This window comes from Melanostigma gelatinosum (assembly GCF_949748355.1).
Source record: "Melanostigma gelatinosum genome assembly, chromosome: 2".
NCBI lineage: Eukaryota > Metazoa > Chordata > Actinopteri > Perciformes > Zoarcidae > Melanostigma > Melanostigma gelatinosum.
Genome location: NC_136635.1, coordinates 8,451,788 through 8,473,257, shown reverse-complemented (window position 1 = coordinate 8,473,257; position 21,470 = coordinate 8,451,788). Strand labels below are relative to the sequence as shown.

At 41.9% G+C, this 21,470-nt stretch overlaps 2 protein-coding genes across 3 annotated transcripts in view; both read left to right on the top strand.

Moving 5' to 3' along the window:
• Positions 1 to 422: 422 nt before the first annotated feature.
• On the top strand, positions 423 to 2,975 carry ddx28 (DEAD (Asp-Glu-Ala-Asp) box polypeptide 28). Its single transcript, XM_079285775.1, has one exon. It carries the CDS (start codon positions 603 to 605, stop codon positions 2,301 to 2,303), a length of 1,701 nt encoding a protein of 566 aa, XP_079141901.1. The 5' UTR covers positions 423 to 602; the 3' UTR covers positions 2,304 to 2,975.
• A 1,914-nt stretch (positions 2,976 to 4,889) lies between these two features.
• LOC306788798 (talin-2) overlaps positions 4,890 to 21,470 on the top strand; it is an 85,730-nt gene continuing 69,149 nt past the window's right edge. For both annotated transcript variants that reach the window (XM_079284458.1, XM_079284456.1), the window contains exon 1: positions 4,890 to 4,951. The gene's annotated coding sequence lies outside the window, so the exon portion shown is untranslated. The remainder of the gene's footprint in view (positions 4,952 to 21,470) is intronic.

Sequence of the window (21,470 nt, the reverse complement as noted above, 5' to 3'; positions counted from 1 at the left end):
TTCAATTTAAAACTACTATTTGTAATAATTTCTTAATGCCAAAGATTTTAATCCATATGAATTATTATACCTTGAGAAGTGACCAATAGTATTAACCAAGCCTATATGTGAATATTGTTGTGAACAAAAATGTTTCGAAACTTTTTCGAAACATTTTTGCAGCATTTATAGGTGTATTTATTTTGTTGAATTAATATTAATAACAATTAATTATGTGGCATTTTAATTTTCTCAATTTTTGTTTGTATGATTGTCATGAACTCTTGCATTTTTTTCCATTTATGTTTATTCATTTTTATTTTAGTATTTGCTGCCGATTTTGAATAAAATGTGAAAAGGAGAACTGATATGTTGTGTTTCTATGTACGTCATCACTCCCCGCCTACGTGACGTCATCAACATTCGCCAAGAAAGCATGGCGACACTGCTGTCAAGATGATCAGGATACTAACAGATTCACAGTGTTTTTTGAACATGTAAAGTGACTTTTACATGACTCCCAGTACACTAAACTGGTCTCGTCTTCATCTTCTAGTCGTTTATTTGCGTTTTTATTCTCGTCAGCTGACTCTTGCCTGCCGACAAGCGAGTTAAACACCAAAATGTACTCCGTGAAGGTCGGCTATTTGGCTTCGGCTGTGTCGCGAGCTCTCTGCTCAAGTGGAATTTACTGTCGTGAGTTCATTAAAGTGTCTGCCTGCTGTCGTGTTCATCGGTGTGTTAGTCAGACTCGTTATTGTCGAACAGCAGCCACGCCAGAGGAGACAGTTATTCGTATTCCGCGCTCCATGCAGAGGCGCGTTGAAAATGTAAAACAGACTCGAGGCCAAAACAAAATCAACACCATCAAAGCTGGCAAGCTCCTGATCCAGAGCAAGAACCCTGATCTGAACCAGTCTGTGGGATTCACCCTTGGGAAGTTCGAGCAGCTCAGTCTTTGCTCTAAAGGATGGAAGCATAACAAATCCTTCGGTGACTATTTCACCATCAACAACATCAAGACTGTGGCGCCCTTTGTTGCTGAAAATGAGGATGTTGAAAAGAAAGCATCGGTGACTTTTAACAACCTCCACATCTGCAAGGAGCTGGTGGAAGCTTTGGACAGTGTCAACATCACCCATCCCACCACTGTACAGCTGCAGACCATCCCAAAGGTGATGAAGGGTCACAACGTCCTCTGTGCTGCGGAGACGGGCAGCGGGAAAACACTGAGTTACCTCCTGCCTGTTCTTCACAGACTGCAGGCCGATAAGGAGTCTGAGATGCACGCTGCTGAGAGCGCACAAAGGACTCGTGCCGTGGTTCTCGTGCCTTCCAGAGAGCTAGCTGAGCAAGTGGCGGCTGTGTCCAGGACTTTGTGCGATCCCTTAGGCTTCGTGACGAGTACTGTGGGTGGGGGGCGGGGTGTGGGACACATCAAGACGGTCTTTAAGAGGGGTCATCCAGATATTTTAGTGGCCACACCGGGTGCTCTGGTCAAGGCCCTGCGGAGACGCTGCGCGGACTTGAGCGAGCTGAGCTTCTTCGTGGTAGACGAGGCTGACACCATGTTCGACCCCAGCTTCTCTGACATGCTGGAGAACATCCTGCTCCACGCACGCATCGCCAGGGACCCCAAGGAGACGCGAGGCCCGGGCCACAAAGCCCAGCTGCTGGTGGTGGGGGCCACCTTCCCTGGGGGCGTCGGGGAAGTGCTCAGCCAGGTGACCGACCTCGGCAGCATGGTGGTCATCAAGAGCAAGATGTTGCACTTCCTCATGCCACACGTCAAGCAGACGTTCCTGAAGGTAAAGGGCGAGGACAAGGTCCTGGAGCTCCACCAAGCCCTGAAGTTGCTCCATCGGGAGAAAGGAGGGGGCGCTACTCTGGTGTTCTGCAACAAGTCTGCCACCGTCAACTGGCTGGGGTACTCACTGGATGAGCTGGGAGTGCGGCACGCGCGTCTACAAGGGGAGATGCCCGCTGCCGTGCGCGCGGGAATCTTCCGCTCGTTTCAGAAGCCCGGACGGGTAGATGTGTTGATATGCACAGACATCGCTTCACGTGGCCTGGACACATCCGGAGTGCGCTTGGTGGTCAACTACGACTCCCCTGAATCCCACACGGACTACATCCACAGGGCAGGGAGGGTGGGCAGGGCGGGAGGGGTGGTGGACGGGGAGGTGCTCAGCTTTGTCACTCATCCGTGGGACGTGGAGCTAGTGCAGAAGATTGAGACGGCTGCACGGAGGAGAACTAGTTTGCCGGGGATGGAGTCTGAAATACGTGAGCCGAAACCCAAAGAAGTAGAGGCAGCGGAGTAGAAGGTCGAAGTGTTTCTCTGTATGTGTGCAGGGTGTGTATGTGTTGCGTTGGGATGACAAACTCTAAATGTACAAAACGTTGTCAGCCAAATCAGTGAGCCAGACTTTAATTTGAATTACAGAGGGCTGTTTTTCTTTGGCCACTTTGACTTGAAAATATGTACTTAATGTCACAAAATGTTTTTATAGCCCATCTTTCCTGATGAAAATGTTTGTGCAGATTCATCTCCTCAGCAGTTTCTTATTTAGACTGAATATACTTTCTACATAATGTTCAATGAACTGATGCAGTATTGTTGTTAAAAAGTGCTTGGACTTCAAAGTAAAATCCATTCACATATTTTCCTCTTCTTTCTTTATTTAATTGAGCAATTTAGAGAAGAGTGTGATCTTTAGACCATTTTCTTTGTAGCAAGAGCATGATTTTCTTTAGCCTAACTATTATCAAAGGTGCAAAAATGTTTTTCATCAGCTCCTCCTCCCAAATACTGAAAAACGTAATTGACCTGGTTAGTGAGCGTAAAGTAATTCTCAGTGAAACTGTAACAAAGTAATGTGATGACTGGAAAGCTTGTCATTGCTGTATACTTTTTCTACAACCTGTTTGCATCTTTACTACATTTAACCAAGTATAACACAAAGAATTGTATTGAAATGATGTCTGCAACAAAGCATGCACAAATACATTAGACTTGTAAAAATGTGTCAATAAAAATATTGTTATTGTCATGTCGAAAAATCCTGAATTTTCTGGAGATCCACTCTCACCACAATTCCTAGTAGAAGTAGTTTTTCCTCTAATTTGTACTGCATGTCTTTAGCCACTAGGTGGTGGCGTTTGCCTGATTATGACTTATGTAAATTGGCTGCACTGTTCATAGGTCAGAACATGTATACTGATTTTGTGCTCAATACAATTGACTGACATATTGGAAGTAGTATGTATAGTGTAGTGAGGTAGTAATGTTTTGTGGGTCCAGTACCTTTCATGTTATCAGTACAGAAACGCCTCATCGAGTTACAGCACTAACCGTGAAGTTGAACGCCTGACCTCTCTTCTATTGAAGTGGTAGGTCTGGTTTACTTGAAAAGGGATTCATGCCTGCGTGTGCTTGTTGAAAGGAAACCGCAAAAGTGTCAACATGAAAATCTTTGGGATCTTATATCAAAGGTAACAACGTCTCCTTTGACCATGACTTTATGGGTTTGGTAGGTGGTGTTCTTGGCAACTTTTGTAGTTTTTAACATGAATTATTGCCACATGACAAAGACTTCCAAGTTGACATTTCTGCCTGGAAACGGCTCTTAATTTGAAAAGGCTGTCACTCGGTCATGTGACATACCTGATGATGGAGTGTTTCTGGAAGTATAGACTATAGAAGCAGGCAGAAGGACGGACATGTTAATGGCTCTGACAGTAACAAGGGGCTTCCATCAGAATGTCTGGAATCCAGCTAAGATTGTCCTGCTCCGGCCTCGGGTCAGCATCTTAAGCTTTGCTCCACCTTAGGTTCACATTTCAGCCAACTGTACCCTGACAACAAGGACCCAGTATCCATTTATAGCATGTGGAGCAAATGCCTCAGTTCATATTTTTGTCCTGCTTCACCTCAACCGACCCCTGCAAAGATAATAATCTCTATCAAATATCGTTCTTCCAGGGAGTTGCTGGGCCCAGCATTTAAGTGTTTCATGGCTGAAATAATTTTAGCGCTTGTACTTAAAGGGCCACTCCACCCATTTCACTCATGATCGGTTTAGTCAAAACAAGGAATACTTTGCAGCATGTGAAAACAGTTGTTGCTAATCTGTGGCTCGGGAGGTGCTTTTCTTCTTGTTTGCTGACTTGGCTATTTAACCTTCACTGTGCATAAAGATGTATGTGTAGACTTTGACACTAGGAGGCTATTTCATCCAGGAGTAGACTTTGAGAATTTGTAAGGAATCAAACTAGTTACACTAGCCTATATATATATATTCCAAGCAGGGTATTTTGTGTTAGTTCAATACTAAAGTGCTGGAGTATCCATTTAGATACTCTTGGATAATGGGATCCCGGTTGGTTGGACAAAGCGAGGGAGAAGCATACAGTTGGCTGGTTTGAGGTCACTGGTTCTCACTCCCCACAGCCTACAGTAAAACAAACAATGGGTCGGCCCATGTTTGAGCAGGTGGTGATATTTGGATGCCTTTCACAGGGAATTCTCCTTTCTTTCTTCCTTTATGGCTTGAGACCAATACTTATTACCCAGACACAACATGATAATCTGGAGCCAACCAATGATAATAAAAAATGATCCTGTACCACACGATATTTATATATATTTAAAAATATAAATAAATATCACTTAATTCCCCCTATTTGTAGTCTCCGTGGACAACAGGGGTGTATAGATGGACTACAAAGCGTTCGGTCCATTAATAATGACGCATTTCCTCTTTTCCCCACCGTAGGATTATGTCCCCCCCCCCCCCCCCCTCCCCATTTACACACACATAGTGCTGCTTCCGCTGCTCACACGCTGTCCAGCCACTTGGAAATTTCGCTCAACGCAGAGGACATTCTGCTGCTGAGAAGCGGGGCTGTCGGCTAATGTGCATCTTCTCAGGGCTGCCTTGCTTGGAATGCCCCAGTAGCGGACCCGAAGGTAGGTTTACAACCCTGTAATCGGCTTATTCTGTTGCCCATCTCGCCCGCAGCAGACGGAGCGATCCGTCTGACCTTCTCTCCGACCAAAGCTTTATAATAAAACCCCGCACGCTGTGTGTGTAGGTGTGTGTGCGCGAGAGCCCAGCGTGAGTCCCCAGCGCGCTGGATGGGAGCCTCTGTGAGCGCCTTACATTTCGGTTCCTCCGGGCTTTTGAATGGATCGCTGCTGCAAAGCCTAAATTGTGTTTTGGAGGCTGCGATGCTCGTTAGAATCATCACAAACTTGTGGCGCCTTCACTGGTAGACTTCTACAGTGGCATCGAGGGTTGGGTTTTTTTGGCGACTTTATAGACCACGGGGCGCTGCAGGGGGTCACCCGGTGAGGAATTGTATTTATTTTTTTGGCAACGCCGTTTTGAAGCCGCAGGATTCAGCGCGTGGACAACGGGAGGCTTGGCTGTGTGGTGGGTGTGCAGATCAGAGAGGCACGGGGAGTTCACGGAGGGGCTGGTTAACATTGCACTGTCCAGGGGAAAGCCAGCCTCCGCCATGTTTACGTTACCATACCATTCAAGCCGCCACTCATGCCACAGTTACCAACTTTTGTTTGAAAAATACATGTCGTCAGAAATGCCATGTCTGACACGCGCACATTAAAGGGCGGCCACCTGTGTAACGCGCGTGGCTGACCGTGTGAAAGAGCACAGCTCGTGAAAACCCACACGCGCTATAGCTTCACCACACCGTTAAAAATGTACCGTGCAGGGGGGGACCGGTGATTCCAGCATGTTTTCGATGCATGTGGTTGCCACGGTCATGGTGACAATGAGAGCAGAGCGGCATGGGGGTGGGGGGATGTAGCATAATGTATGGCTCCTCTGCAGCAGCAGCCATCCTTCCAGGTTGTGTTGCATGGCTTGTGGTGGATGGCTGCCCGTGTTGGCTCCGCTGCCACACCCCTTCATAGAAAGACGAGGCTCTGATTAGCCTGCCATTCACATGCTGTGTCTGTTGTTACATTACTGCAGGGAATCTCATGATATATAAAAAATGTGTCCCCCAGGAAATTGAGTAGAATGATCACTTGTGTGTGCTCAACACTGTAAAAAATAATTCTATGTAATATACGGTAAATTACCGGCAGCTGTGGTTGCCAGAACTTCACCGTAAAAAATAAAGTGAGAACGTATAATACATCACGGTATATCATTTTTGCAACCGTACATTTCACAGTTGAGAACAGTTTTTTGTTTACGGTAAATTACTATAAAAACAAGAGATTTCATAAACCTGTTTACGGTAATATGCAATTAAACGGTAAATTACCGGCAGCTGTGGTTGCCAGAACTTCACCGTAAAAAATAAAGTGAGAATGTATAATATATCACGGTATATTATTTTTGCAACCGTAGATTTCACAGTTGAGAACTGGTTTTTGTTTATGGTAAATTACTATAAAAAACTGATTTCATAAACCTGTCTACGGTAATTTTCTTTAGATATAACATATATATAAAAAATATAGTGATAATGTGTAAGACATCACGGTACAAAAATACGGTAGAACGTAATACAATTGGTTGGCATAGATTACAGTCAACTTCTGATTATTGTAAATTACAAAGGAAATATCAAGTAAAGCATATTGTAAATCAAGGTACAGACCATCATTGATATACCTTAAGAAACGAACATTCTCCGTGAAAAACAGGTTGAATTGATACAATATATTGTACAATATACTCACAAAGCAATGTTGAGATCTTGAAAAAACAGCATGTGTCCATATATATGAAGGATAACCATGAATAAACATGAAAGGATTAGCCACTTGCCCTGAGTTGATCAAGAGTAATGAGTCACTGAGTCCACACTTCACTGAAGAGGGCACTCAACATGGTATAGCATCTCACATGGACATGAAGTTCAGGAAGCTGGAACTTGTATTTTCACCAGTTCTGCTTGAGGACTCGTATGTTGACCATCAGGTATTCACTGTGGACTGGAATGATCCTCTCTGCACCCAAAAACAGAAACAAAGGCAAAGTTAGATTGATGCAGTGCTTCAACATGTCTACACAGTAGGGGTATAACAATACGCGTATTCGTATTGAACCGTTCGGTACGAGGCTCACGACAACAATACTACATAACACTAAGGAACAGTTTTGTTTTTTATGCTGATGTGTTGCTAAGAAGACACCCCAGAAGATGGGTCACTCAGGTATAGTTCCATCAAAGTCAAATAATAACTTTATGTAGTTTTAATGAACAAATATATTTTAAAATCAAGTACGTTTCTCTGGCATTTATAGTTTTCTACTGTAAACGTATCCGAAGCGTACCAAACCGTGCACCACTGTATCATACCGAACCGTGAATTTTGTGAACCGTTACACCCCTACTACACAGAGAAACATTTACTGCCTTCTGCTGTTGAACTGAGCTACAATGACCTAGAAGAAAGCAGCACTTTATACTTAATAAAAAATAATAACTATCAGGTCGAATGGTAAAAAAAAGTACACATTTCAGCACTAAGGCATCATCAGCATGTGTTTAATTTCTGTCGACAGGCAGCCTAAATACACAGATGTCTCCAAACAATACACTGTGTGCACAATTATTAGGCAAGTTGTATTTTTGAGGATTCATTTTATTATTGAATGACAGTGCTCTCAGTCAATCCAAAACGTTAATAAACCTCAAACCTGAATATTTAATAAAGTAAAAGTGAGGTTTTGGCTTTCTTAGGAGAATATCTATGTGTGCACAATTATTGGGCAACTATTAGTGTGCACAATTATTATGCAACTAAATGAAAAATGTTCCCATCTCACTTGTTTATTTGTATCTGTTAAAGTGAGAATAATAAACAAACTCAAAATTTACAAAAAAAACGTTATTGATATTTAAAAAAGAAAAGAAAATCAGTGACACTATAGCCCCCCTTCTTTTCAGTAACAGTAATAAGCCTTCCATTCATGGATTCTGTTACTTTCTTGATCTGTTGATGATCAACCACAGCCTTCCAGGTGGACTGTTTTCATTCACCGTAAATCTCCCGTTTAAGAAGGGCCCACAATATCTCAATAGGGTTTAGGTCAGGTGAGGAAGGGGGCCATGCCATTATTCTTTCATCTTTAAGGCATTTACTGGCTAGCCACGCAGTGGAGTACTTGTATGCATGCAATGGAGCATTGTCCTGCATACAAATCATGGTCTTCTTGAAAGTTGCAGACCTTTTCTTGTACCACTGCTTGAAGAAAGTGCCTTCTAAAAACTGGCAGTAGGTTTTGGAGTTGATTTTGAGTCCATCTTCAACCTGAAAAGGTCCAACTAGCTCATCTTTAATAATACCAGCCCATACCAGGACCCCACCTCCAACTTGCTGGCGTCTGAGTCGAAGTGGAGCTCTGTGCCCGTTACTGATCCAGCCACGGGCCCATCCATCTGGACCGTCAAGAGTCACTCTCATCTCATCAGTCCATAAAACCTTTGAAAAACCTGTCTTCCGATATTTCTTGGCCCAGTCTTGATGTGTCTTGTTCAGTGGTGGTCTGGTTTCAGCCTTCCTTACGGTGGCCATGTCTCTGAGCACTGAACACCGTGTACTTCTGGGCACTCCAGGTAGGTTGCAGTTCTGGAATATGACTACTGGAGGATAATGGGTTCCTGGTAGCTTCACGTTTGCTTCTTCTCAAATCTTTGGCAGTTAATTTGCATCTTTTTTTCTCAACACGTTTACTTTCCCTGTTGACTATTTGCAACAAAACGTTTGATGGTTCTGTGATCAAGCCTCAATATCTTAGCAATTTCAAGAGTGCTGTATCCCTCTGAAAGACTTTTACTTATTTTAATTAATTTTTAATTTTTATTTTTTTTTTACAATTTTTGACTTTTCAGAGTCAGTTAAATCTCTTTTGTGGCCCATTTTGCCTGAGGAAAAGAAGCTGGCTAATAATTGTGCACACTAATTGTTGCCCAATAATTGTGCACACAGATATTCTCCTAAGAAAGCCAAAACCTCACTTTTACTTTATTAAATATTCAGGTTTGAGGTTTATATAACATTTTGGATTGACCGAGAGCTCTGTAGTTGTGCAATAAAATGAATCCTCAAAAATACAACTTGTCTATTAATTGTGCACGCAGTGTAAAGACAATCATCATGTTTGATACAACCAAGGTATCTGCACATCTTATTAATTTCATCAATTCTACATTTTTTGTTTAAATGTTTTTAATTCAATGACTTTTAAGACCTTTTATATGTCTCTAAAATCAATTACATTACTGTTGCAAAATAAAAAGAGAAACTAGAATACAGTAAGCTGTATCCCGTTGTTGAGTTGTATTGCATTTGAATAACTGAGCTATTCAGTGTACAATAGCTAATATAACTGCCTTCTCGTTAACAAAAATCAAACTGTATGGCGGAGACCCAGTTCAATAGGAAACAATAACCCCCAGCATTTACCATCAAATAAACATAAGAGTGCACTCACTGTAGGGCCCACTTGGGTGCAAAGACACAGGTGCAAACCCCTTTTGGGTGGATTTTGGAAAGATCGTACACAGAATTAATGACATTTTACTGCTATGTGAAACGTAATGTAAGGGGGATATCAGTTCAGAGCACTAAAAAACAAATAGTACTCATACAAAACTATATTCCAGTGGTTTCATCTATGTTTGCATGAAGCGGTTGGCTCGGACTGTGCACCTGAGGATGATTGATTGAGTGAAGTTTGAGTTGCACCTATCGCACTGCTTACCTCTAATTAGCCTTGAAGACTGGTGTCTGAGTCATTGGGTCCAGACTTGACTGAAGACAGGTGGGACAGAGTCTCATACAGACAGGGTATGCTGTTCAGGAAACTGGAACTTTAGGCAGGCGTTGTCATAATTTCTGCTTGAAGACTCACAAGTCAATCTGGTGTTCGCTGTGGGCTAGCATGATCCTCCAGCCAGAAAAAAAAGACAACATAGAAAACATTAATACTAACAATAATAATAACATCACCAATAATATAACTTTATATAGCACTTACAGAGTTGCAAAATGGTTCTCATACTTCACATAAAAACAATCAAACTATAAAAACACAAAACATTAAAGAGGGTAAAACAGAACAAACTTACCAAAGGGTAAACAAAGAGTAGGGTTAAAGATTTCATAAAAAGGTCAAGCTACAAATATGATTCATGAATAAGAAATAGCCATGATACGTATGGTATGTCAATAAAGTCAAAATAAATTCACAGTATGTCAAAAAAGGTTATTCTGGCAAGAAGTTAAAATCACATTGGATTGTGAAATGCCTAGGTTTATGCAGTACTTAACATCAACAATACATGCATACACTGTTTGAACATGAAATGGCTACACAGTGCTTCCAAAAATAGAAGACCCTAAAGCCTTCTCTTGTTAAATGAACATACATTGAACTTTACAATAACTTACCTGTTTATCCTTGACAACACTTGTATGTATCCGATCATACGGTTAGACTAGTAGGACAGCAAAGAGGGTGATGAGGTCCATCTGAAGTACAACCGCTGGTAGTCATAATCACACCTCAAAGAAAGAATAAAGAGAAACAAAACAAGGGGTGGACATGCATCCTCTTAAGTGAAAGATTAAATCATCTCAAGCATCAACCTTTACTCTTTTCAATGCAAAGGTTGCAAATTAAAATGAAATGGCTAAATTCACACTCAAAAATAAAAACAGTGCCTCACCTGGTTTAGCCCGTACCACATATTGTTGTCGCAGCAACAAAGGTTTGATTCCCGTTGGGCCATGTGTCGCAGATCATCCCCTCTCACTCCACTGTGGTTCCTGTCTCTCTACTTCTGCTGTCCAATAAAACACAAATGACAAAAAAATCATCTTTAAAAGTAAAAAAAACAACTGCTTGCTTTGGGAATTTAAATTGATTAAAATCCCACTGTTTTCCTGGTTGTCATGAAAGCCAGCAAGTTGTTCCCATCCAAGTCCACAACCACTAGAGTTTGAATGCAATGTCTGAAAGGTGGCAGGAGCAAATTAATTCAATGTTACAAGATTAGAGTAAATTGTCTTAATTATCTGCACAAATTGCTCTTGTACCAATTAAAATGTTCAGATATTTGTTAGATATGTGTACAATTTACTTACTTTAAAGGAGATTCTTCTTAGCAATGCCACCTGCCTTCAACCTAGAAGTTTCACAAAAGCACTGAAACAAATTGTCTTTCTTTTGACAGACATTCAAGTATTTCAAAGAATTGAATACTGACTTGAACTTTACTCCTTCCACATCTGGTTTATCTTGGGTCTGGAGGCGATCAACAGCAGAGTTGTAGCTGTCAATGGTGCGCTCTGCTCTGCACAGATTTGGATCGTCACCCTGAAATTCAGATCGGGTCATTAGGCAGTACCTACAGAAATATTGCGAGTGACTGAAATTTTCAGTGAAGGCACAAATGCCATGAGAGCCCAAATTATCTCCTGCAATGCAATACAAGGTTATTTTGACGACTGTTTCATCTGATACTACGATCCCGTTCTCCAAATCCTTCAAGTCTGTTAGTAATTCAGAGAACACCTTAGCATGCCCAAATCTTTTGAAATATTTCTCTTTACACAATAAAACAAGTGACATGTGGTTTGTGTCAGAGCTTACATGAACTGGCAAATTAGCATCAGATACATAGACTGCTAATATTTTATGTATTGTCTTTGCAGAGCCTAAAGGGTATAGCGAGAGTCTGTGTAAATATGAACAATTTTGTCGACAGCGCGCTTACAGACCTCTGTAAGAGCCACAGGATCTGCAGCTTGAGCAGGAAAGTGTGATGCCAACTTACCGCTGCACAGAGTGTCATATGATGAGACTACAGCAAACCCAACCAACCCTTCTCCCGTGTCTGACGTGCAGGATGCTAAACCGTCCCAACAGTTGTAAATCACTTGGTGGACATGTCTGTGAGGTCTCGCTGTGCAGACCTGTTCAGGAGAAACAACACAGTTATTTAGCTCTCCATCTACTGCAGGAGGAAGAAGAGTAGCAGGATTAAGGACAGTACATTGATTCACAGTAATGTTAGGCACATATAATGTAGTAATCTAATCTAATGTGTGATACAGCATAAGGAACCTTGAGGGTGAGCTCACCATAACCCACAATGTCACGTGCCACAGCATGCAGACACAGAGGAAGGCCAGCTGCTGCAGGCTCTAGTCTAGTAGAGGAATATGCAACAGGTCTCTGTTCCTCCATGTTCCTGAGTCTAAAAATCACACCATCCACTCACTTTAATAATTAGCTACTTTGTGTCTGGACATGTGCGTTCACATAACGCCATAGCACATTTATGAGTGGTAACATTAACACAGCTTATAAGCGGTAACGTTAACAGCTAGCCGTCCCAACAGTAACGTTGGCTGATACGTTACCATTATGCCTCTGGTAGAAATGAGCCTTAGCTCCATATCTAACAAAGGTCTGCTTGCAACCGGCTTCAACGCACTTAAATAAACAACGTGGTTTGCAATGAAGCACATAACCCCTCGATGTTTTAGCTTTAACTGACTTGCCACAGAAATTACAACGAAACATTTTCCTAGCAAACCTTTGATAAAGTAAGCTAACGTTAGCTAATGTTCAACACAGAAACCCAAAACCCACGTTACATCCACGAAAAGTAAACTCTCAACTCATGAGATAGCTAAGTTAACTTACTCTTAACGTTGAATGACTCGTTTTTGCAAGGGCGACACAAAACTGCAGAAAACAAAGCCTCAAATTCAAATTTAATGTTAGCTAGCTGACATGCTTGCCTTCAGAAGAAGCTAACGCTATTGTGCTCCCAGGCAGGAGTCAGGAGTCAGGAGACAATATTTCCTGTGTGTACCAGTGGCGTAGCAAGATCATTTTGCCAGGTCTTAAGCCTCGAATGTTTTGAGTTCAGCTCTGAATACAATCATAGATATAAGTCTGTAATGATCGACAACAAAACAAATGTTTTTTGAATGCGCTTCAGTGTTTGTAACATTGACAACATGAAGACTGTCAAAGTAAATGCAGGTGTCCAAACCGACTGTTTGTGATGCAGCTAGCTCTGACAATCACTGCTGAGTGACTCAAAGCAGAAAGAGTCGAGGAGAAATGGCAGAATGTATAGTTCCATGTGGAAAAAAACTAACCGAAAGGTGATCCCATGTGGTCTAATCTCATGAATTAGGTTAACGTGACTTCAGACGGGGCCGCTCCGTAGGTCTGCTAACGCCGCTGGACACGCTGCTCGCTAATCGCTCCAATAACAACTGCTGCCTCTGCAGAAATGCAGACTTTAACTGAACAACAGCTGCTAGTAGACAACGTGGGTGTTTCTAATGTCATCGTTTCTAAACGTATGCGTTTACGACTGTCCACAATGGCCCGTTTCTCACTTGCCAAAAAAAGCCCAAAAATAAGGCTATATGCCTCAATTTTGACCTTTTAGGGCTGTGCTTGGGTACCTTAACTTGCAGCTACAACCGCAAAATTTGGGGGGAATTCATATTCACTAGCCCCTCTTTAAGGAGGAAAGGATATAAATCTCCACTTTGAATTAAAGTGTAAAAATTGAGAGAAAAGACTGGTGAAGGCCATTTCGGATCATAAGTACCATTGGGTTAGAATCCTTTCTGTTGGGTGAAATAAACAGTCAATTACCAACTGATTTTCGCACCATTTAATCTGTGGGGTCCTAGCCCATTGTTTTCTATGGGTATTTAGGCAGAATCTGGTCAAAAATCCATAGTTCATTATAGGAAAAGTGTTTGGAATTTCCCATTGATCTTCATACCACTTAATGAATGGGCAGAGGTCGATTGACTGTGAAAATTTCAGGGTCCTAGCCCATTGTTGTCTATGGGTATTTAGGCCGAATTAGGCCAGAAATCCGTAGTTCACCATGGAAAAAGTGTTTGGAATGTCCCATTGATTTTCATACCACTTGATCTCTGGCCAAAGGTCGATTGACTGTGAAAATTACAGGGTCCTAGCCCATTGTTTTATGTGAGTATTTAGGCCGAATTGGGTCAAAAATCCATAGTTCACTATGGGAGAAGTGTTTGGAATTTCACATTGATTTTCATACCACTCAATGAATGGGCAGAGGTCGATTGACTGTGAAAATTTCAGGGTCCTAGCCCATTGTGTTATATGGGTATTTAGGCCGAATTAGGTAAAAAATCCATAGTTCACTATGGGAAAAGTCTTTGGATTTTCCCATTGATTTTCAAACCACTTAATGAATGGGCAAAGTTCGAATTAATCCATCCCCGTCGCCTTGCCAGCAAGGAGCTTTTTGAATACCTTAGCGGCCTCCGCCAGGGATATGGATGGCTATAAATGCAAAAATCACGGTATGGATTTTTGTTCATATTACGGTGTATTTCCGTTACCAGTACAATGTTTAGTACATTTAACAGTGACAAAATGTATTTTATATGAATAATAAATGCAAAACATACGAGGTTACCTGTTAAATGTATCATGCATTATATCTCCATTGGCAGCACAGTGGTCCGTACATTTAACAGTAACCAAATGTATTCTTGAAAAGAAATAAATGCAAAAATGATGGTATGGATTCTTTTTCATATTACGGTGTATTTCCGTTATCAGTACAATGTGTAGTACATTTAACAGTGACAAAATGTATTTTATACAAGAAATACATGCACAAATTATTGTTTTGGCTGATATATATATTTACGGTGTTTCACTGTCAGATAAACTGAATATAACCGATTTACAATTTACGATATCTTACTGTTGTGATTTAACAATTTTTCACCATAAAATTCACTGACTTTTCTTACAGTGAAGGATCAATAAACTCCATTCTCCAAAAAGGCATTGAATTTCAACAAGGCAGCCGGCGCCCTGTGTGGGACTGAGAGCCGGGTATAGGTGACGGGTCATATGAGATGGGGCCACTGGTGATGAAGCCAGAGATGTTGCTGCGATGTTTGATACGCAAGTCAGTCTCTTTGGCAGTTTAATGGGCAAAAGTAAATCGTCGTCTGAAACCTCCCATCGGGTGTGCACACACAAACACACTCCCCCTTTGGCTGCATAGACCGTGGCTTGTCAGGATAAGACACATGGCCTTATAGGCTGCAGGCGGTGTGTGTCCAATGTGTGTGTAATGCCTCTGGAAGGAGAGCCGTCCTCTGGCTTTGTTACACATCCTCTCGGCATGTCTAACACCCGTCTGTGTGTTGGGGTCCGTTTAAGTGTCGGCACAGAATTTCTTGTGGGAATGGTTGGCAGTTATCAAATAGATTTTCTCCAAAAAATCTATAGTTAACAAAGGTGTGAAGAAAATTGCGGCGCCACGAGAATGTCATCCATTCCCCTCAAGTTGCCCTATGTTAAAATGTGTCCTTTCAAAATGGCAGCTCTCGTCTAATGAGCCAGGCTCGTTTCTTCTCCGCTGGTCAGTTGTTGCTTCCGTTTCATCTCGGTGAAAATGTAATTTTCTCAAGCCTCGTGGTTAATCGGCTGCTGCTGCTTAGTATGCGGCTCTGCCACCAGCGACTGCACCAATCATTTATTAGACGGACCAAACTCTGTCTGGCTTTCCTGACATAAAAGCAGCAACCGAAAGCTCTTTCATTATGTTAGCGACTGCACTGACCTTTTTGTAGAATGTGATTTTGGCGGCCATTATGCTAATGGTAGTTTGAAACCAATCTTCTTGAAGCAGCGTGATCAACAATTACACTCTTTACTGAGTAGCTGTTCAGTTATTTAGTGCTGAAATTAGTTGCAGGGAAGTAGAGGCTGTGTGAATCTTCAGCAACGTATAGCTGAGTCTGCTCAAAGCAACTATTCTTTGCGTCAGTGGAAGAACTTAAAACCAACCTGTAAATTACTGTTCCAGCGTAACCTACAGTGTAACCCCTTTCCCTGTTGCCATTGAAACATCTAACATGAAGATACTAACGCAAAACAATTGGCCGATTCCCAAAGTGATGGCGAGGCTTTTTTTTCATGCAGGTGGAAGGAAGCTGGAGTGTAGGGGACAGAGTTTAAGCTGTACAGAGAAAAGTCTGGTTAAATTGCATCTCTTTGACTTCTCTTGTTCTGAAATAAACATTAGATGCTGTTAATACAGCAGTAAACGGGTGACGAACCATTGCCTGCTTTGCTCGTTTCTCAGTGCAGCTCTCAGCTGGTCACCTGGAACTCATTCCTTGTTATTTTTATGGCTCTCGGAGCCTGAAACAAATGTTTGGAAGGGGTTGCCAGGTTTGTAACTAGGCATCAGCTGCCAAATTGGCAACCGAAGAGCACATATAATTGCCTTAGGTTAGTTCCTTTGACTGATAATGGTTGTATGTAATTAAACAAAGACAACCCTTAGAACATTTAGGCTGCATGTTTGTCAGATATTGTAAATTTATTGGCAGGGTATGTTTTTAAAAAGGCTAAATGATGACATCATGCAAGGGTGGCCCCAACTGTAGTATGCCAGAATGGAGCTGCTCCTGATTTTGAGTTAAACACGGACATTAAAGTTTTCTTTAATCATGAGAATGTAGTGAATAGGTTTTGCCAGGCTGGCATGATTTGCAGCTTTCATATTTCGAAGCATGTCTATTAGCTTTGGATTTCTGGCACCTAATGAGCGGCTCTACCTCCTTTCGCCTCCTTTTGTGACTCGTGTCCATCTATGATGTGCCCTCTGGAATGAGCACACTTGCCTTCTCAATGATGAAGGATAAGCCATGCAGGGTTGAAATCTTGTTGAAATTGAGTGTTGAAATTGTATTCCCATCATGTGGAATGAGTTGCCCTACCTTCCTCACCCTTGGTGATGGTGGGAAAATGTGATAACAATTATTATGAATCAGGAAACCATTGCTGTTCGTCCCTTGATGCACACATACGTGTTATCCTTCAGACTTTCATGAACTCAAACCCCGTTTTTGATACTCTTTGCTTATGGCTGTCATTTCTTTAGGCCTGCAGTAGTTTTCAATGCGAGTGGCGGAGTCCGCCATTCATGCTCTGATTTAATCTGCCTACCTACACATGCCTACAATGTGAGTCTGTTTGGTTGCACTGTACACGGATAAACCAGTTGCTCTTCTGTTGTTTTTGTGACTAAGTAGCTGCTGTAGTATTAACCACCACTTGCTGTTACTACGGTAACCATGCTTGTCGCCAAATCGACTCGGACTGAAATCTTAAAGGAGCTGAATTTAAAATTGTGGAGATTAAAATGACAGTGAACGACTATGGTTGTAATTATGTGAAGATATAGTGCAATGTATAATATATAAGTATAGAGTAATGTCTACCTGAGCAGAGAATGAAGTCACTCTCCCTCTGCGTGCATGTCAGGAGTATAACTGTAACGTTTCATATCACAGTTGAGTGGCAGTATTTCTAGCTAACTGCAGTTTGCATAGTCTAATTAATACCTTGTGAATCGTAGCTAACACACATTTTGGGAACGCTGTGTTTGAGGTGATGTGCTCAATGCGTGGAGTTTGGCAGTGTGAGGGTGGGGGATAATAAAAAGGTCTGAATGGAGGCGGAGAAATGTCTGCTCTAGTTCAAGTTAACAATATCACAGAATTTCACACTTCGTTGTGACCAAAGCGTGGCATGCGTAACCTTAAACAGTCGAACCACAAGATTCCAAGCAGGGCTTCCTGTGAGGAAGAGGGCCCCTGCGCTTGACCCTTCAGTGCTTTTTTAGTTTCAGACAAAAAGCGTTTGATCACTTCCCACGCTCCTTTGTCCTAGCCCCAAACTAATATTAGGAGTCAGGCTTATAATTAACAACCTGGTAGTTGACAAAACATTCACTGCTTTGAGCAAAACTTTCTTTTTGTGAAGGTCAAAATTTAAATCTCACGCAAATGCAGCAGGGAGAGCAACAGCACATGACTGTCAATTAAGAGATCAGTGTGTTGGTTTTAAAAGACCGTAGACATTTACGATGAGATTCTGTCCGTCCTGCCCATAAGCAGTGAAGCAACAGAGGCCTTTTTTTTAATGGTAATGTAGTGGAGTGTATCTTCTGAAGGCTGGTGATTGTTTGATGAATGTCTTTTTTTGGCACATCCCATCTTCTTTCTGTTTCTTCCCACCTCCCACTAAGTTCTGGTGAGCCTGCACCATCCAATGTGCTTTGCATCACAAATGTAAACCAGTGCAGTGGTTGCCTGCCAGTAACACCAATAACTATTTCTGCCTTTGCTAATTGATTGGTTTTAAATACTCTGTATGACTCAAAGATAGCAAATGTTGGCTGTGTGTGTTTTGGGTCTATAATTAAACATGGAGGAGCGGCCTGTCTGAGCAGCCGTGGTGTCCTGAAGCAGTCTGCCTATGTGGTTCTGTGTGTGCTGTGACGTGAGTCAGTGGACCCCCCCCCCCCCCCCCCCCCAATCTGGTTTAAAAACAACATTTTGGTTCCTGCTGAGCAGTCTGGAGCAGCAGGGACCGGTTTGGTTGTCATAGTGATGAGGGATGAAAACTCATGCTGCCCACTACTTAGCAGACATTTTGAATGGAGTCGTTCATTTGAACCGTTACCTCAGTAGAAGAGAATGACAACATTCACGACCACATTGTGTTTATCTATTGTAATGGATTGACGCTGTTTGATAGTTTTATGAAAACAAAGTTAACTTTGGCGTTTGGTGACTTAGCAGCTGAGGATTCACCATTTTAGCCACACTGAGTTGTTGAATGCTCCTCACCTGAATGATCAGAACTTATATTCTCAATGCAGGGATTGTCTGTCAGTGCTAAAATGTCCCGATCAAAACATGATGTTCCTTGTGTGGAATACACGCGTCATGCTTACGTGCTTCAAGAGGACCTAAGAGTTGTGTCTGTACTCTGTAGCACCATGTTATGTATCTCCACCAGGTGGAATATGATATGAAACTTGAAAGATCCCTGAGGTGAAAAGAGGTGAAGTCCTCCAGGTTCTGTTTGGACCTTTTTGAAATGAATAGCAAAGTGTCTTTATTGGCGTCCCAGAACTGTTGGTTGTTGACTCTGTCTATCTCTTTCCTTACTAGTATTCTAAATATTGCACTAGTGTGCTAAAATACCATTGGTGGTGTGGATTTTGTTTACCTTTGGTGAAAGATTTGTAAATTACGAAACTGTCTATTGTTTTGTCTTTTCCCTATGGGACGGCTGTAACATGTGGCTTTGGTTCGTTGTGAACTGAGCTTATTGTTTACATAATTTCACAGAGAAGTCAGGACACAAAGTTACAAAAAAAACGCAACCATATTCACTTCAAAACCCCCCCAGTTTGTAAATCCAGGAGTTTTCAACCAAAGTGTATCGTCATCTCGACCCCCATGGCTGAAAATGGATCTGCTCTGAAATGTGTTTCAGGTCGAGAGATGAGCTCTTCAGCTATTACTGGAGTGCATCTCTGGCAGAAATCCCTGCTGCCATGGTTGCCACCTCAAGGCTCATGCCTCTTCATCACCAGGGCAGAAATGTAACCTAATCAGGTGTCTGCTGCTCATAAAGCACAGCGCACTGCCGACAGAGTGTAGACCGGCTGCTTTGTAAGAAACACCGTGCGGCCAAGCACTATTTTACTATATGAGACCCTGTCATTTTCACATTTAACTTCCCTATTAATACTTCTGTTACGTTGAGTAATTATAAAAACATTCTCCTTCAGCTTGGGGGCCTTCTGATCTTGCCAAAGTAACCAGGAGATGCAGTAGCAGCCTAAATATTACAGAAGCATGCCCATTGCATAGAGGTTGCTATTTTGCTTCCTTTCAGGCCAAGTCAGAGAGTCTGCAGCTTGGAAATGAACAATGTAACTCTCTCCAAGTGCTCCTGAGCAAAGTGTCTTTTGGGTTCACTCAGTGATGACAAATGCTACTTGTTGTGGTTATTTTTGGTATCTTATCCGAAGCTTTTTGTCATGCGTCACGCCCAAGTACTGCAGAGGAGTTAGAAAACATTAAACATGCAAGTTGCAGTCCAAACTCGTATCTACACTGTAGATATTGTGAGGGGAAAAATAAGGATTGGCATTTGAACAAGACAGGATATCAATTGGCTCTGCAACCACAATTAAAATAAGTGGATTAGCGCATGCAGCTTGAATGATCCTGCCAATTAAAGCATTGTCCCCCATCCTTGTATTTTAAAGATGAGGGCAAGCGTGACTGCGTCTAACTTTTCTCTGCTTGCTTTGAAGATCACTCGGCAGTCGGGGGTCAAACTGTATCAGTTACCTCCATCACAAACGGTGTTCTCATTACTCGACATGTTTGTGTTTTGTTGACAAAATTGCAACATTTGTATCGCTCATCAAAGTTATTTTCGTCCCTGTGGTTTGGGAAAAATGATCCTGCGCTGTAAGATCCTGCGCTGTAATTCCCCAGGAAGTGACTGTGGAGCTTCGTCGAGCGCGGCTAATTGAACATTCTGGGAGTGCTGGAAATGTATCCCACCCGTTCGCTCCTCCTCAGCCCTCCTGCAGCCCGGGGGAATCTATTCTTGGTTTTCTCATAAGGATACATTCTTGCTACAAATGTATTGCATGGAGACCCCGCTGTATAAGGCCACGCTGCTGGCAGAGGGGAGCAAATGTTCCCAGTGTTGCAGAATAGAAAAGAAAAACAGTATTCTGGATGTGTGAGTGCGATGAACATGATTGTTGTAATTCGGGGTATTTGGCAGAATGTATGCTGTATGAAACTGTCCGTCAGACAATTTTCCCAAAAAATAAATTTGTATTTTTGGCTCATCATTTATCCCAAGAAATGTCACATGACATTTAAACAACCAGGTGCCACGCCCCAAAATGATTTAGATAGTTCAGAGTTTTTATGTCATTTGGACATGGAGTCAAATCACATAAGTTAGTAATGCAGCGTGTCACCATCCTCCAAATCCATGATTCGATTTGACTTTGTATTTTAGGATCACAATTAGATTTTTGACTTGAAGAAGCGGAGTCTTGATATGTAAAGATGTCCATCGGTTGCTGCAGTCTTTAAATCTGCTGCAGCCTACTAACTGTAGTTTTTCTTTTGTTTGTTAACTGATGAAGAAGACAAAATAATTCAGTTTTTTTAATTTGCTCCTTTATGCTATTCTTTTTGTTCTCTCTTTTGTCATATATTGTATTAAGGTGCAACGTTTATGTTGACCACCATCACACATAGTGACACTTGACCACAAGCAATTGAAAAAGGTTTAACGCACACTTTGAACTGGCAGAATGAGCCTCGTTTGTCACATCTCCTGTTTGGAAATTAGTTTTAATTTTAGGCCCCCTACAACAAAATGTGATTCGTCAGTTAAATTTTCTTGATGTGTGACACTTTGCTTTTTTTAAATATAGTTTTGTGGCGTATGTGTCTCAAACCTATCCAGCCTGGATGGCACCAGAAGGAGCCCTTAAAGTGGCCGTTACACAATCATACTTGCTCCTTGCCCTTGGCCGAAATCTCTCCGTCTGGA